This window comes from Melospiza georgiana, chromosome 8 (assembly GCF_028018845.1).
Source record: "Melospiza georgiana isolate bMelGeo1 chromosome 8, bMelGeo1.pri, whole genome shotgun sequence".
In the NCBI taxonomy this organism is placed as follows: Eukaryota; Metazoa; Chordata; class Aves; order Passeriformes; family Passerellidae; genus Melospiza; species Melospiza georgiana.
The window spans coordinates 37274082-37289765 of record NC_080437.1 but is presented as its reverse complement, the minus strand read 5'-3'; the positions used below and the strand labels follow the sequence as shown (position 1 = coordinate 37289765).

Sequence of the window (15684 nt, the reverse complement as noted above, 5' to 3'; positions counted from 1 at the left end):
TAAGCACATTCTCTGCTCCATTTTCACTAGCAAATATGAACTACATATGTAAACTGTATTTAAGACTGTAATGCATCCAGTGCACTATCTTGCACCTGCTAAAACACTGAGAACTATTTGAGTAGAAACAAACACCTTCACCTTATAGTCAAGATACTAAAAAAACCCCACAAAATGAAAGTGCATGAATTATATAGTTGTCTTTCATTTTTGCATAATGTGAAAATTCATGAGTGCCCCAGGATTCTTTAGTTCTTTGTCTACACTAAAAGGTAAGGTAATGAAGAATAATGGATTTGAAAAATCTGCATTCGCAGAGAAACTCAACTGGGGCAGACCACTGATCAGAAAGGAAGAAAAAGGGCAGTTCTCTGAAGTCTGTTAAGGTCACTTTCTGGTTTTTGGCATGAGATACATTCTGTAACAATGTGTTCCTAAGTAGGGAAAATGAACAGTTCCCCTCAAGGTCTCACACAGAAGTACTAACAACTGGGCTCTATTTTTATTGACCTATTAGACTGCAGAAATGCATTGATCAAAAGTCACGATTTATGGAAATGGTTTTCATGACTATGGGCAGAACTTTGTCCATATGCACAGAGACTGGGTGCAAGCACTCATCACACCCTGAAAAGTCACATTGGGCACTGAGACCTCCTTAGGTGTATTTTGTAATAACCTGCATTTCCCATAGTATTTCACTTTCATTCTGCAGAAATTGTACATCGTAACTCACCCCTTCAGTTTCCCATTAGAAACATCTGAGACCTTGCTAGATCATGTGGATCAAAACTGCAAATTACACCAGACAGAACCACCACCATGGCTCAGCTCATTACAGACCAGGAGAAGCTGTGAGGTTCCTCATCCTCACTGCCCAACACACCCAAACATCCCCTGCAGCCACAGACTGTCTTTTTTTAATACCCCCACAAGAAAACATTACATTTAAATCTGTCTCTGAAGAACCTTTTTTTTCTTGGAAAGGTCTAAAAATAAATTCATGTTGTTTTCTCAGCAGAGAGGAAATCCCAGAGAACAGAAGAGACAGAACCTAGGGAAGTCATGATGCAAGAGCAAAGTCCAGATTAACATCTGATGTTAGCACCCACTTCTGCAATTATCTAGCGCTGGAATCACACCCCACACATACGGATCTGGAAAAATTGACATGAAGCTACAGTATCACACAACTGCCTGCCCAATTTCTGGGTCGGAAGCCCATAAAAGGAATAAACCTGGTGCCTTTTCTGTTTTCACAAGCTGTCTAATTAAACAAACGTGCTTATGCCAGCAAAGCCAGAACACTGTTCAGTACTCAGAAGTCAACCTATGTGAACATTCATGAGATTTCAAAATCAAGCTTTCAATTGTAAGATGTGAAACAACCACACGAGGAGGGGAAAAGTGTTGAATGTTCGTGTACACATACATGACTACAGTATAAGTAAGCAGCAAAGACCAAAGCTGTGAGTACATGGTAAAAAAGCAAGGCCAGATTTCCAGGCAGGCTTAGAGAAATCTGAAGAAGGCTTCTTCAGATTTCCATAGAACACGTTCTTTTTGCAGAAGCCCCAGAGGTGAGGGCTGTGGTGCCTGACCCAGGGGAGATGCTGCCAAGCGCCAGCAGCAGCAGAAGTGGTGCAGCAGCAGGGGGACAGTGCCAGCTCCGTGCTGTGCCTGATGCCCATGCCCTGAGCCCCTCTGACTGCACGGGATCACCAACAGTGCAGCAAGGACAGTGTCAGCTCCACACTGTGCCTGCACCTGTGCCCTGAGCCCCTCTGACTGGACGGGGTCACACCGACCCCACAGTGCAGCAGCAGGGACAGTGTCAGCTCCGTGCTGTGCCTGACTCTGTGAGCCCTGCACAGGGTCACACCAACACCACAGTGCAGCAGGGACAGTGCCAGCTCCGTGCTGTGCCTGATGCCCATGCCCTGAGCCCCTCTGACTGCACAGGGTCACACCAACCCCACAGTGCAGCAGGGACAGCAGCAGGGACAGTGCCAGCTCCACACTGTGCCTGTCCCTGTGCCCTGAGCTGTCCCAGGGACAGTGCCAGCTCCACACTGTGCCTGATCCTGAGCCCCTCTGACTGCACGGGGTCACACCAACACCACAACTGCTCACGCACCATCGCAATTCACTGAGCACCCCGTGCTCAACAGACAACAAAGCAGGTGGGGAACCTACCTGCCCTGTGAACAGACCAATCTACACATGAAAATACCTGCTTGAAATTGTTGTTAACAAACGTAATCAGAAACAACATCAAGATGCAACTTACCAATCAGTAATACACCACCTTGTTCGAATGAAACCTTTTCTGGACCACTTGCACTGAAAAATAAATGAATAAGAACCAATCACCTTAGGTAAAGAATACTGTGAAAGTGAAATGTACTGACACAAAGAACAAAATGAAGCAGAGTTCATTCATACATTATAACCAAGAAGCACTGAACACAAACTGAGGTACCTTTAAAACAGATATTTTGTCTTTTATAAATCCTGGAATTAATTATATTTTTGATCCTGCAGCGGTTACAAAATTATATGTAAAATTAATAAAAGCCCTGGCAGTTGTTTACAAATGAAAAATTGCCTATGCACAAATGTTTTCTTTGTAATTTTACCTGAACTGTAAAATGTCATCAGAGATTTACATCAAATTAAAATGAATGAGATCTGTTAGAAAGCTGTTTCTCTCGCTGAGCCCAGCCACCCAATATTTCTATAAAAGGTAAGAATTTAAATGGCGTTAAAAGATTCCATTCATCACAGCCACACCAGTGGTGAGAAAGCCACAATTCAGCTCGGGCCCGTGCATGTCACTCACATACAAGAAGAGGTTGTTCAGCCACTGCCACAATCCACTACCTCCCATAAAAATACATGATTCTGCATCCTATTTATTCCTTGCTAACAACACATATGCGTCTGGGCTAATCTGCTCTGGGAATGAATACTGCACCATACAGGCCTAGATAACGATGCCAATGATTTTGCAGCTAAAGAATGGGAGCACTTATTGTGAATAAATTGCCAGTCCCAGCAGAGCATCCTCAGTCAGAGGCACCACTCCCCCAAACCTCTCCTGAGGCACTGGCCAGGTGTATTTATTCTCTCTAAAAACAGACAGGTCTCAATCCTAAACTCTACTGAGATAGGGAAGGGCCTCCACAAACCAAACCAGGCTGACTTCAAATGAATTACAGAATCACAGACTGTTTGGGTTGCAAGGGACCCTCACCCTGTTCCAGCCTCCCTGCTGTGGGCAGGGACACCTTCCAGGAGACAATGCTGCTCCAACCCAGTCTGCCCCTTCTGACCATCCCTCAGGGAAAAGGGACCCCTCTCCCTGCCCTTCTCCTCAGGCACCAGCACAGTGACTGCAGCCAAGACCAACCATACCCAGTAACGTTGTTATTATATTGCAAAGGCTCCACGTTGCTGGAGTTTCACACTGCCTTGATGTGCCCCATAGGCAGCTCCTCTAGCACCGACCCTTCCTTGTCCTCACAGCAGCCACCAGACCCCAGCTGCCCTCAACCACCCACCCCACTCTTTATAACACTCTTCTCACTGGCTACAGGTGCAGCCTGATAAAGTCAGGCCTGCTCCCAGTCTCTAATAATTGGCTCAGCTGCAACTCCTTAAGGGTAAGATGACTTTCTATACTACCTTTATTTTCTTGTATTGTATCCCCCTACACAGTTAGGTCTCTTCTGTGATGCTCATGGGGGGCACAGTTAAAATTAGAGATGTCCACACTTATTGAGAAGGAAATCAATGAAAAAAATTGAATGCTAAAAGCATTCAAAATTGGCTCAAATTTAATCTTGATTAAAAAAGGGAACTTCGTAATTTCCTTCTTAAAAACAACTACACAGGACTTAAAATCAAGTAGTCCAAGCTTATGATGTGGTCCAAGATAATGTTTTCAATCAGGCTGCCATTTCTCATTTGCTATTTTCCTCTGTGGCAAAATAGCAAAAGTTCTTCAAAAGATGCAACACCAGAAGAGGCCCAACCAGATCATCTTACTTAGAGTCATACCCAGCTGGGTTTTGAGCACCCCCAAGAACGGCCATTCCAGAACCCGCCTGGGCCCGTCTCCTGCTGTTTAACCTCATGGTGGAAGCTTTACCCAGATCAATCAGGTTTCCCCTTGGTGCTCCTGCAGAGCCCTGGGGCAGCCGTGCTCTGAGCCGTCCGTCCCTCTCTGCTGTGTCCTGCCACAGCTCCGGGCCAGCCCCGGGCTGCAGCTCTGACACCTCACCGGCACAAATCCTCACCAAAAAAACACACCTTCTAAAATCACAATTTGAAAACTGGTAGTTACATTCTGCCAGCTTTTCCTTTGTGAATAGAGTCCCTGAAGAGATTGTGCTGACCTTTTAAAACCCCCCAGCACCACCACCTACATAAATAACCCCTGCTACATCGGGGGAAAGGACCTCCAGGCAGCATTAACATGGAGAGAGAGGTTAGAGAGGGCTAATGTCAAAAAGCACTGGGAGCAATAAGTAATGCACACAAACCATGATTGATAATGACCAGCACAGAGCCTTAATTCATCTTTTCTCCATCATTTTACTGAGGGGGACCATATCAAATTAAATAGTGACCCAGAAAGGGTTTATTCAACCATACAAAGCAGGGCATGAAGGAAAGACATATTAAAGTGGTGATGACTGCAGTGTAATTGCAGCTGCTTAAAGGAACACCATGGCTCAGAGGGAAACCGGAAACAGGAATCAGCCAAATACTGGCAGCAAGAGCACCCAAGGCACTGAGCAATACCCAGCACTGACGAGGCTTCCCTGCCCTGGTGAGAACTCCTCCTCCTCAGAGCCTTACTCAGGAGCCCAGGTGCCCCTGCTCATGGCACACTCAGGGTTTCACTGGACACGAAACTGAGCTGTACTACGGCAACTTGCCATGAAAACCACCTGGAATGCAGTTCCTACCTCAAAACACTGCCTTTCTTCCCTCAGATCAGTTGCTTCAGCAACTACTTGAAGTCAGCAGCTCCATAACCCTCCAGACTGAGTCACTGCCAAAAAGCAATAACTGGTGCACAGAGCCACGAGGGTTTGGGGCTTTCACCTGGCCCAGGAGAGGCCAGGAGACCAGGGAGGAGTTAAGGTCACAGTGGAGAAGGTCACACAGGGAGGCTGAACAAAGCAGGAACACTGTGCTCTGTACTGTAAAATAGCACTTGTTTCACTCTGTACTGTAAAGTGACACTTGTTTCACTGTGCAAACTACCTCTAGCTACTCATAACTTGAACACACACAATTCCTTTAACTTCAGGAAAGAATTCACTTATCAATAACCTGTCTATTTAACATTAGGAACGCAGAAGTTAGCAGGCTTCAGGCCTGTCAGTGCAGCCCAGAGCTGGAGCTCCACAGCTCTGATATGGAGAGTCATCCTCAGCCTTGGGTACACACTGCAGCTCAACAACACGCCTCATGTACTTTTGGATCATGCGTGTGCTTTAGTATTTCTAAATGAAGTATTTGGAATGCAGAAAGTTTTGGAAACAGAATTAAAAAAGAGTCATAGCTTGGGAAGGAGGAAAGGGAAATTTGCTTTTTATTGCAGATTTCAAAGCAACAATCTTTATTTTTACTTTAACAAATAGTCACTAGCTGCTGTACCATCTGTAAGCCCACATAAAACCAGGTGTAGATGACATAGGTCATCTTATGCTCTCAGAGAGTGATCTACATTTTAAAATAGGAAAAAAAATCCTACTTCATGTCCCAGAAAGGGGATATCACATCTTTCACCTTATATTATTAAGTCTCTTCTCAGATCCTCTGTTAATAGGATTCCTTTAGCCAGCAGATGGATTGTGAATACAGGCAGTTTCATCTACTAAAAGACAACATAAATCATAATTGAGAAAGGAGAGACCGCAGTAAGGTTATCACCATACAGCCTCCTCCATGAAAGGTTTGCATTAAAGCATTAGTGAAATTAATTCATCTTTCATAAGAGCTTTGAGCAGTATCTGTGATCTATGATAACAACCAATTTCTCACTATGAGAAAAAAAAATTACTCAGGCCTGATAGACTACACAAATCTGCTTTTTTTAAAATGGCCTAACATTATCTAGAGTGTTGCTCCCAGAGGCATCATTTGAGGTTTATGCCTTGCCAAGAGGACCCATAAATCAAAGCAGAAAGTTTTGTTAGTTTTATATGCAGTGGGCCGTAATTATTTTGAATTGCATTATGCCTCAATCACTGTAATTACTTTTAGATCATCCTTAAACAGCTGCAATAAAAGAAATCAGTCTTAAACCATTTCTCACACAAAAAATTGCAGATGTGATATGAAAGGTCTGGCTAAAACACACGTCAATGCAACGTTTGGGTAAATATGCTGCTCGTGCTTTCTGCTGGGTAAACCCAAATTTCCAAAATACACATTATTTTGTGGCCTTTTAATTGCTATTACTAACATTTGTCCAGCGAGAAAACGTGATAGCAAATTAATTTTAGCTTTACACATAGAAACATGCATCTGAGAACCAAAACCATCTCCCTGTTGATTTTTGCTCTTGCTGCGTCTGCGTGTTCGAGACACTTGTCTCCAGTTCCAAAGGAAAACAACATGGTCTAAGAATCGTTGCAATTACTTTCTAACTTTTCAAGTGACATGGAGATGTCCTGGGCGGGCACATGCCAGGGTGCAGAGCTGCAGCAGGACGCTGCTGTTCCTCAGGCCGCTGCAGAGCTGCAGAGCCCGTGCCCCTTTGCTCTCCTTCTGTGCCGAGCTCTCGTGGCCCCAGCCTGCCCCACGGCTCTGGCTGCAGCAGCAGTCCCAGGGATTCTGCTGGGGCAGCAACAGAACTCAACCTTCAACCTGCTTCAGAGATTAGCTCAGAACTTAATTGCGTATCCTTGCAGATTGCCTCTTTTCCTGTCTGTTCCTCCTCCAGGTAAACAAACTATCCCTGACAACCAAAACACAGAGGGTTCTGCTCAGAACAGTTGTTCAAGGCAGTGTGAGCAGTGGGAGCAGTGGGAGGGTGTTATTCAAGGCACTGGGAGCAGTGTGAGGGTGTTATTCAAGGCACTGGGAGCAGTGTGAGGGTGTCAGTCAGGGCACTGGGAGCAGTGGGAGCAGTGTGAGGGTGTTATTTAAGGCAGCGGGAGCAGTGTGAGGGTGTTATTCAGGGCACTGGGAGCAGTGTGAGGGTGTTATTCAGGGCACTGGGAGCACTGTGAGCAGTGTGAGGGTGTTATTCAAGGCAGTGTGAGCAGTGTGAGGGTGTCATTCAGGGCACTGGGAGCAGTGTGAGGGTGTTATTCAAGGCAGTGTGAGCAGTGTGAGGGTGTTATTCAAGGCAGTGTGAGGGTGTTATTCAGGGCACTGGGAGCACTGTGAGCAGTGTGAGGGTGTTATTCAAGGCAGTGTGAGGGTGTTATTCAGGGCACTGTGAGCAGTGTGAGGTGTCACAGCCTCCAGCTGCCCCTCGGGTTCCCGTGCCCACAGTCCCCGGCCCCGTCCCAAAAGCAGCACAGGAGCGTGTACTGAGCAGGAGCTGCAGCTGCTCATGAAGGGGAACACCTGATCCCTGAGCAGCACTCCTGCCCCACAGAGCCGTGTGGGAGAGCCCCAAGAGACCGTGAGGAATTGTTGATGCAAGAGGGGCAATAAACAACGCTGCACAAGTTACAGCTTTGCCAGCATCACAATGAAGCAATAGCAGTGAAGTAAATAAAGGAGGAAATAGTTCTCCCGGGTGTCAGCGGGCAAGGCACAGCCTGTCCTGGGGCTGTGAGGCGGCTGGCAGCACTCAGCCCTGGCACAGCACTGCCAGGCACTGCCACAGCTCGCTGCCACCGAGGGGAACACAAACCCTGAGGAACGGCTCCAGCTCCCTCAGAGGGATCCAACACTCAGCTTCAAACTACTTGACATGCTCATTCACAGGAAGTGAATGCTTTGCAAAATTATGTCAAAGGCACTTTTCCTTCCAGTACTGAGGTATAAAAATAAATAATTTAGTATCCAAGTCAAGAAAAAGAACAGCTTTCATCCTATCAATCCCATAACTATTTATGCAATTCTCTGCCAAACACAGCGCTGTGTAAATATCTCTAAGTGTGTATATTTACAAATTCTAAATTAATTTTAGGAGTTTATTTAGTTCTTCCTTTTATTGAAGTAGTGACATGCCTGTTTGATCCACAAATGTTACAGCAGATCAACAAATTTATTCACTTGGTTTGAGGAGAACATTAACCAGTAAACACCCATGTTCTAGATACTTTTAAGAAATTAAAATTGAGAACATTAAAGGAAATATCAAAGAAGTGAGAGTCTGCACCTTCAGGTGCAGTGCAGAAACCCCTCAGTTCTGCTTGTGTTTCTGGTTTTGGCAAGAGCAGCAATCCCAGACGTGCAGCAGTTCTGCTGAACCAAGTGCAGAGGGTGTGAGGGCAGCCGTGGGGCACAGTGCCAGTGTGTGCCCGGGCCGGGTGTCCCTGGCAGCAGGCACAGTGTCCCTGTGCTGCCCGGGCTGGCAGAACGCAGCAGCACAGAGCTCCCGAGACAGCCCTGCCACAGTGCCACAGTGCCACGCTGCCACAGTGCCACAGTGACACACTGCCACAGTGCCAAACAGGCACGCTGCCACACTGCCACGCTGCCACGCTGCCACAGTGCCACACTGCCACAGTGCCAAACAGGCACGCTGCCACAGTGCCACAGTGCCACAGTGCCACGCTGCCACACTGCCACGCTGCCACAGTGCCACGCTGCCACAGTGCCACGCTGCCACGCTGCCACGCTGCCACAGTGCCACACTGCCACAGTGCCACGCTGCCACAGTGCCACACTGCCACAGTGCCACGCTGCCACAGTGCCACGCTGCCACGCTGCCACAGTGCCACGCTGCCACAGTGCCACGCTGCCACACTGCCACGCTGCCACACTGCCACACTGCCACAGTGCCACACTGCCACAGTGCCAAACAGGCACGCTGCCACAGTGCCACACTGCCACGCTGCCACAGTGCCAAACAGGCATGCTGCCACACTGCCACAGTGCCACACTGCCACAGTGCCACACTGCCACAGTGCCACACTGCCACGCTGCCACAGTGCCAAACAGGCATGCTGCCACACTGCCACAGTGCCACACTGCCACAGTGCCACACTGCCACAGTGCCACAGTGCCACAGTGCCACGCTGCCACACTGCCACGCTGCCACAGTGCCAAACAGGCACGCTGCCACAGTGCCACACTGCCACGCTGCCACAGTGCCACAGTGCCACAGTGCCACACTGCCACAGGGCCACAGTGCCACACTGCCACAGTGCCACGCTGCCACAGTGCCACGCTGCCACACTGCCACGCTGCCACAGTGCCACGCTGCCACAGTGCCAAACAGGCACAGTGCCACAGTGCCACAGTGCCACAGTGCCACGCTGCCACACTGCCACGCTGCCACACTGCCACGCTGCCACAGTGCCAAACAGGCACGCTGCCACAGTGCCACACTGCCACGCTGCCACGCTGCCACAGTGCCACGCTGCCACAGTGCCACACTGCCACAGTGCCACGCTGCCACGCTGCCACAGTGCCACGCTGCCACACTGCCACGCTGCCACACTGCCACACTGCCACAGTGCCACAGTGCCACAGTGCCACACTGCCACAGTGCCACGCTGCCACAGGGCCACAGTGCCACGCTGCCACAGTGCCACACTGCCACAGTGCCACAGTGCCACGCTGCCACAGTGCCACAGTGCCACGCTGCCACAGTGCCACAGTGCCACAGTGCCACACTGCCACAGTGCCACACTGCCACGCTGCCACAGTGCCACGCTGTCACTGTGCCACAGTGCCACGCTGCCACAGTGCCACGCTGCCACACTGCCACGCTGCCACAGTGCCACGCTGCCACAGTGCCACACTGCCACAGTGCCACGCTGCCACAGTGCCACAGTGCCACACTGCCACAGTGCCACAGTGCCACACTGCCACAGTGCCACACTGCCACGCTGCCACAGTGCCACGCTGCCACAGTGCCACAGTGCCACGCTGCCACAGTGCCACGCTGCCACACTGCCACGCTGCCACGCTGCCACAGTGCCATGCTGCCACAGTGCCACACTGCCACAGTGCCACGCTGCCACAGTGCCACACTGCCACAGTGCCACGCTGCCACAGTGCCACGCTGTCACTGTGCCACAGTGCCACGCTGCCACAGTGCCACGCTGCCACGCTGCCACACTGCCACAGTGCCACGCTGCCACGCTGCCACACTGCCACAGTGCCACGCTGCCACAGGGCCACAGTGCCACGCTGCCACAGTGGCACAGTGCCACACTGCCACACTGCCACAGTGCCACGCTGCCACAGTGCCACGCTGTCACCGTGCCACAGTGCCACAGTGCCACGCTGCCTGGGCTTACTGCACAAACCAGTCTCTGCATCACTGTCCTCATCCTTCACAAGGACCTCTCACTGGATTTTGGTACATCATGCCATGACTTAAAACATGTATTACTGGTGTCAAGAAACAGACAAAATTCCAAGATTCCATTCCACCCTTATCACTGAGAGGAGCTGCTCAAGAGTAGTCAGAGGAAATCAGAATCAAACCTGGTATTTGGGAATACTTCACAGTTCTGTACATACCTCAGGGAAATAATCCTGTGGAAACTTCTCTTTTTCCAGCATGGGTGTGCTTTCTAAAGTGTCAGAGTAGATTTCTTTCCCAGTAACCTTTTTATACTTCTTAGCTAGGAAGAGAGAGAAACCAAAATTAACACACATAACTTCAACATTACGAGCATCTTCTCACACTTATTGGAAAAACAGCTGGCAAATCAACAGGATCTTACAAAAAGTGTGCAAGCACTGAACTGTTCTAGGGGAAAACAAACACCCCTGTTTATATCAGCCACAGCTGAAGTTGCACAGTTGTGATGTTGTCATTTCTACTACCCAGAGCCCCATGAAGTGCTGGAACTCTAATCGTGAGCCTGATCTCTGCACACCCTTGCACTCAAACCCCATCTCAGCTGCTCTGAGACCCTGCAGCCCCCGGGCTCCATCTGATCAACCCTTTGTGGCCATCAGCACACGAGCATGGATTTTTACAGCTGGAATGGGTGTTGGACTAGTACAAGACACTCAGTGGTGGTGCACGTCACTTTCCAAAGTCTCTAATTTCATCATAGACAGAAACAACCCAGACTCCTATGGATCTACTCAGCTCATGAATGAGAGCTTCTTCTTCTTGATCCACTTTATACTTGGTTTCTCACCTGATGAGAACAATGCACATCTAAGGTGAGAACCTGCCTTAGTTTAACTCCTCTGCCACAGGAGCTCGGGCAGCTCATGTTCACCTGCCATTATCCTGGACCTACAACACTGGAGTCACCTTCAGCCAGGAATGTGTAAGAGAAAAACTCCCAATATTATCAAGTTTCCTAAACTGTTCAGTCCTACTGGATATCTGAGGAAGCATTTACTGTAATGCAGCCCAATGTCTTTGGGGAAAAAAAAGTATTATTCTTTATGTGCCAACCCCTCTGAGGCCTGGCTCCCACGGGACAACTGAACAAATATCCTGATAAACTGATCTGGCATCATTCTAAGTAGGCTGTGGATGGATGTGACTCTTTCAGCAAGTTTAACAGTCAGCAAAGAGATCCTGAAGCCTGCTGAGTTACAGAAAAGACCTGGCAGAAGAGCAAGGACTGAAGGCATCTGCTGGGAGAACTGCACTGGCAGGCAGCAGCTGGCACAGGGAGGCACCAGAGGCTCATTGTGACAGGACTGCAGAGCATGCAGGGCATGCACAGCACGGCCTGGCTGCACCAACAGCAGCTCCACTCCACTGCTGACTGCACACCTGAGAGCAAGCTTCCTTCTGTAAATACAGGGGGTCAACTGGAACGTGCCTAAACCCCCTCTCTTAGAGGACATCCCTTCAGAACGGTCAGCTTGGCACTAGTTTGAATTGTAAGCAAATTTTTGGGCTTCTGATCACTGTGAAAACAGCTCAACAGACCTACACTATGGCATATAATACGTGAGGTTGCAAGAGAAAACTATTCCTTTTTCAGAATGGAGATATGTCTTCCTGAGATCTGAAAAACAGCAACAATCTTTTTTTCCAGTCTGTATTCAGTCACATCCAACTGTGCAGTGAATTTTGAAAAGCAACAGTGATGTTCCAGGAATACTGAATTGTGTATAAGCATCTATTTTTTGCACGCTTTTGAGTAGAACCAGAATTTCATAATGATTTTTGTGCATAGAATGTTTGTATCCATCTGGATTTTTCTTCTGATTTAAGAGCTTAATACACTGTGAAAATGTCAATAGTCATGAGAGAAGAGGCAAGTTTTACATTTCCCCTGAAAGATGGGAGCCTTTGGGGTGATATTTTACAAACCCTATGCTGGGAGACGGACTCTGCTATGACAAGAACAGAGTGTGACTTACAACACTCATTCACCCATTTCCTTGATTTTTATTCAGAGTCTTTTCCTTCTAAATGATGTTTGGGCCAAACCCATCTCTATGAGCATGGTTCACATTGGCAAGTTGGCTCTGCTACGGTTTTGCCATGCATAATGATGCCAATTAGCTCAGTCCATGGTCACTACCATTTCAACAGTGTCTCACACTAATGGCATGCTAGACATGGTATTAATGTGAGTCAGCTCAGTAAGCTAAATGAAGCTCAGGATATTTTGTACTAAATAGATACAGTTCTCAACTAAAATAACATAAATTCTATATAATCTTTTCTATATTCACCTCAGGAAGCATTCAATAATTTTCTATGTTATTTCTAATATTTAACGTATATAGCCCAGCTATACTTTGAAACTTGTGAGGCACAACAAGACCTCCAACCTGAAGGATCATTGTGGGTTAAACAGTGCCACCCTCCTATTGACCTGCTCTGCTCCCAAGTAATTTAAGCCCTAAATCTACCTCAGCTGCTTTGCAAAATGGCCATCACTGTTGGACAGTTAAGGTCTTGGTCCTGTATCTGACCTACATGGAAGAACCTTGCGGCCATTCAGAGTTCTGAAATCCTCAGGGATCACTATGGACCTAAAGGTGCATGGGAATGACTAATGCTCTGGCTTGCAGCCTGTGGCTGGTCCATTGACTCCTTCTAAAAGGTCTGTAAAAGGTAAGAAAAGCAACACCTGTCACCAAGGGACCTGCCTGCATTTTACAGGAGCCTGCATGACACGAAAACATTGCTAGGTACCACCATCAGAAAAAGCATGGAAAAGCTGCCTTGATGTATAAAGCCAACTAACCATTAAAAACATTTAATGCCTTTGCTTACCTTTAAAATCAAACTGGTAGATGTTTTTCAAAGATTCATGAAGAAAGTAAAAACTTCCTAGAGCCTGTAAAAAAAACCCAATAAACATGGAATTATAATAATATGTACTTTGGCTAACAAAACTCAAAAGAGCATCAGGTTTTACAACCACAAAAAAACCCAAAGTCAAGAAATTAAATACTAATAAATAAACCAATGTTTACACTTTCTAAGATCTATAAAACATTTAATTTCTTTTGTTGCTTCCCTGAGATTTCTTTAGTCAGTATAAAGATGACCACTGACTGTGGTAAGGGCACTGCCAGGCGTGCACTGAAGCACCAGACAGATGGATGTGACAGGTGACACAGACAGATGCCTCTCTGAGCCCCCAAAACAGACCCTCAATTCTGTTATAAAAACCTGACCATTTCTTCTTCACTTTCAAAGCAAAACCAGAGCTTCTAGAGCATGTGGTACAGGAAACAAGGGCAGTTTTGAAGTTTTCTAACTTGCAGCTAAAGCCTCTGCAGAAGAGGCTCCACGACCTCTCAGCCTGATGTGGTTTTCCCTACCCTGAAACTTCGGTAATTCCCCAAGAGGGACAGCCCCCTTTGCCTTCCTGCACCAGCCCCTCTCCACGTGCCCCTTGCCCAGGGCTGCCCACCCACCCGGGGGGCTCACAGTTCCCCCTGGTGCCATGGGGCTGTGCCGTGGTGACACACAGGGACCCTGCGCTCGCTGCTTGCTGTGACTTCTCCACAGACATGCCATTTACTGCTTTTCCCCAGGTAATGAGAGGAAAATTACATATTAGAAGAGAGCAAATGAAAATCAAGTAAGAAAAAAAACCAAACCAGAGCAAATAGATTTTATGTTGGAATATTTAAAACAAAACAAAACAACAAAAAAAAAATTAAAAGGACAACTTGATGAGCCTTTAGATACATCTGATGCACCCAAAAGAAACTGAAAAAACCCCAGCCTGTTACTGGATAAACTCTTACTAAGAAGAATAAAGGATGATTTAGTTTCATTGCATCCTTTCCTGTCCAACAACAAAGCCCCTCCCAGCACAGCAGTGCTTGGTCCGGCGACTGCTGCATTATTTATGAGATGCTGCACATCCAGAGATTGGACACGGGCTGATTTGTCAAAAGCACAAGCACGAGGTGCTGCCCATCTCCTTGACATATTAGTCCACCCAACAGAAAGCAGTGCCACATGTTTAACTGATGAGTGCACGTCCCTGCGACCCAGGCAGGTTCCTTCAGGCCTTTGGGTGTCTTTTTTATAACACAGAGGAGGTGAACAAGGAACTGCAGGAGACATCCCTGCGAAGGACTCAAGGTGAAGTGTGCTGCAACAAGGACGCATTGCCAGGAGAAAATAAATCCTGGCAATAAATAAATTTTAAAATAAATAAATAAATTTTAAAATAAAAAAATACAAGACAAAAACACTGCCACCTGATATTCCCTTCTGGCCACCTCTTTCTTCAATGCGTAGGGCAAAATCTGACATATATAAAGGTAACATTTACTATATAATAATACTCTTTAAGAACTCAGTATAAGGATAAAGCTTTTTTCCTTACATGGCCTCCAGAAGAAAAAGAAAGGACACTTGGCAAGCATCTGGAAAGTACCATCCCAAATGCATCCTGTCTGAAAAACTTAAAAGCAAATGAAAAAGGGATCCTGGAATGGGAAATCCTAGGCCATGTCAGTAACACATGGCAATCCAGCCCAGCTGTAACACCTGAGTGATGTTTTGCAGTGAGCTTTCCTTTCCCCACAATGCAGGGCCCTGCTGTGAAGGAGCTCTGGGGTGCCAGTGTGGCTGCCCAGGGCACTGCTGAGGCGAGAGCTCCTGCCCTCCCCTCTGAGCTGCTGCTCCTGTGTCTGACCACCCTCTTGGCAACCCTCTCCCTTCATTTGCATTGGAACTCACCACAGCTCAGCTGAGATGGAAATTTATGACTGAGCGAAAAAAAGTAATTGGAAATAGTGACCGATCCAAGTCAGGTATGAATAATACTAAAAACAGGTGACCATTTAAATCTAGGGGACAGGACTGTGAACTCCAAAGCTTCTCCATGTAGCATAACAAGAAGTAAACCAAGAAAAAACCAGATGCTCTAAAGCCCGTTTCACTTAGGGTGTCATAACTCTATTAAAAACAGTACTGCCACTCATGCTTAAGCCACAACTTCATTTCTGAGTGTCACAATTTGTTCATTGCTTGACTTTGTACAGTTTTAATCTCATTTTTAAAAATTATTTTTTAAGACTTATGCCGCAGAAGTTTAGTTTGATAGTCTACACTTGTGGACTGAGTAT

The 15684-nt window shown here is 47.3% G+C and overlaps 1 protein-coding gene across 2 annotated transcripts in view; it reads right to left on the bottom strand.

Moving 5' to 3' along the window:
* INPP5A (inositol polyphosphate-5-phosphatase A) overlaps nucleotides 1-15684 on the bottom strand; it is a 181251-nt gene that overhangs the window by 74684 nt on the left and 90883 nt on the right. For both annotated transcript variants that reach the window (XM_058029581.1, XM_058029580.1), the window contains exons 5-7: nucleotides 13364-13427; nucleotides 10678-10781; nucleotides 2291-2343 (exon numbers count right to left, since the gene is read on the bottom strand). In XM_058029581.1, the coding sequence (XP_057885564.1) occupies nucleotides 2291-2343; nucleotides 10678-10781; nucleotides 13364-13427 (221 nt within the window). The remainder of the gene's footprint in view (nucleotides 1-2290; nucleotides 2344-10677; nucleotides 10782-13363; nucleotides 13428-15684) is intronic.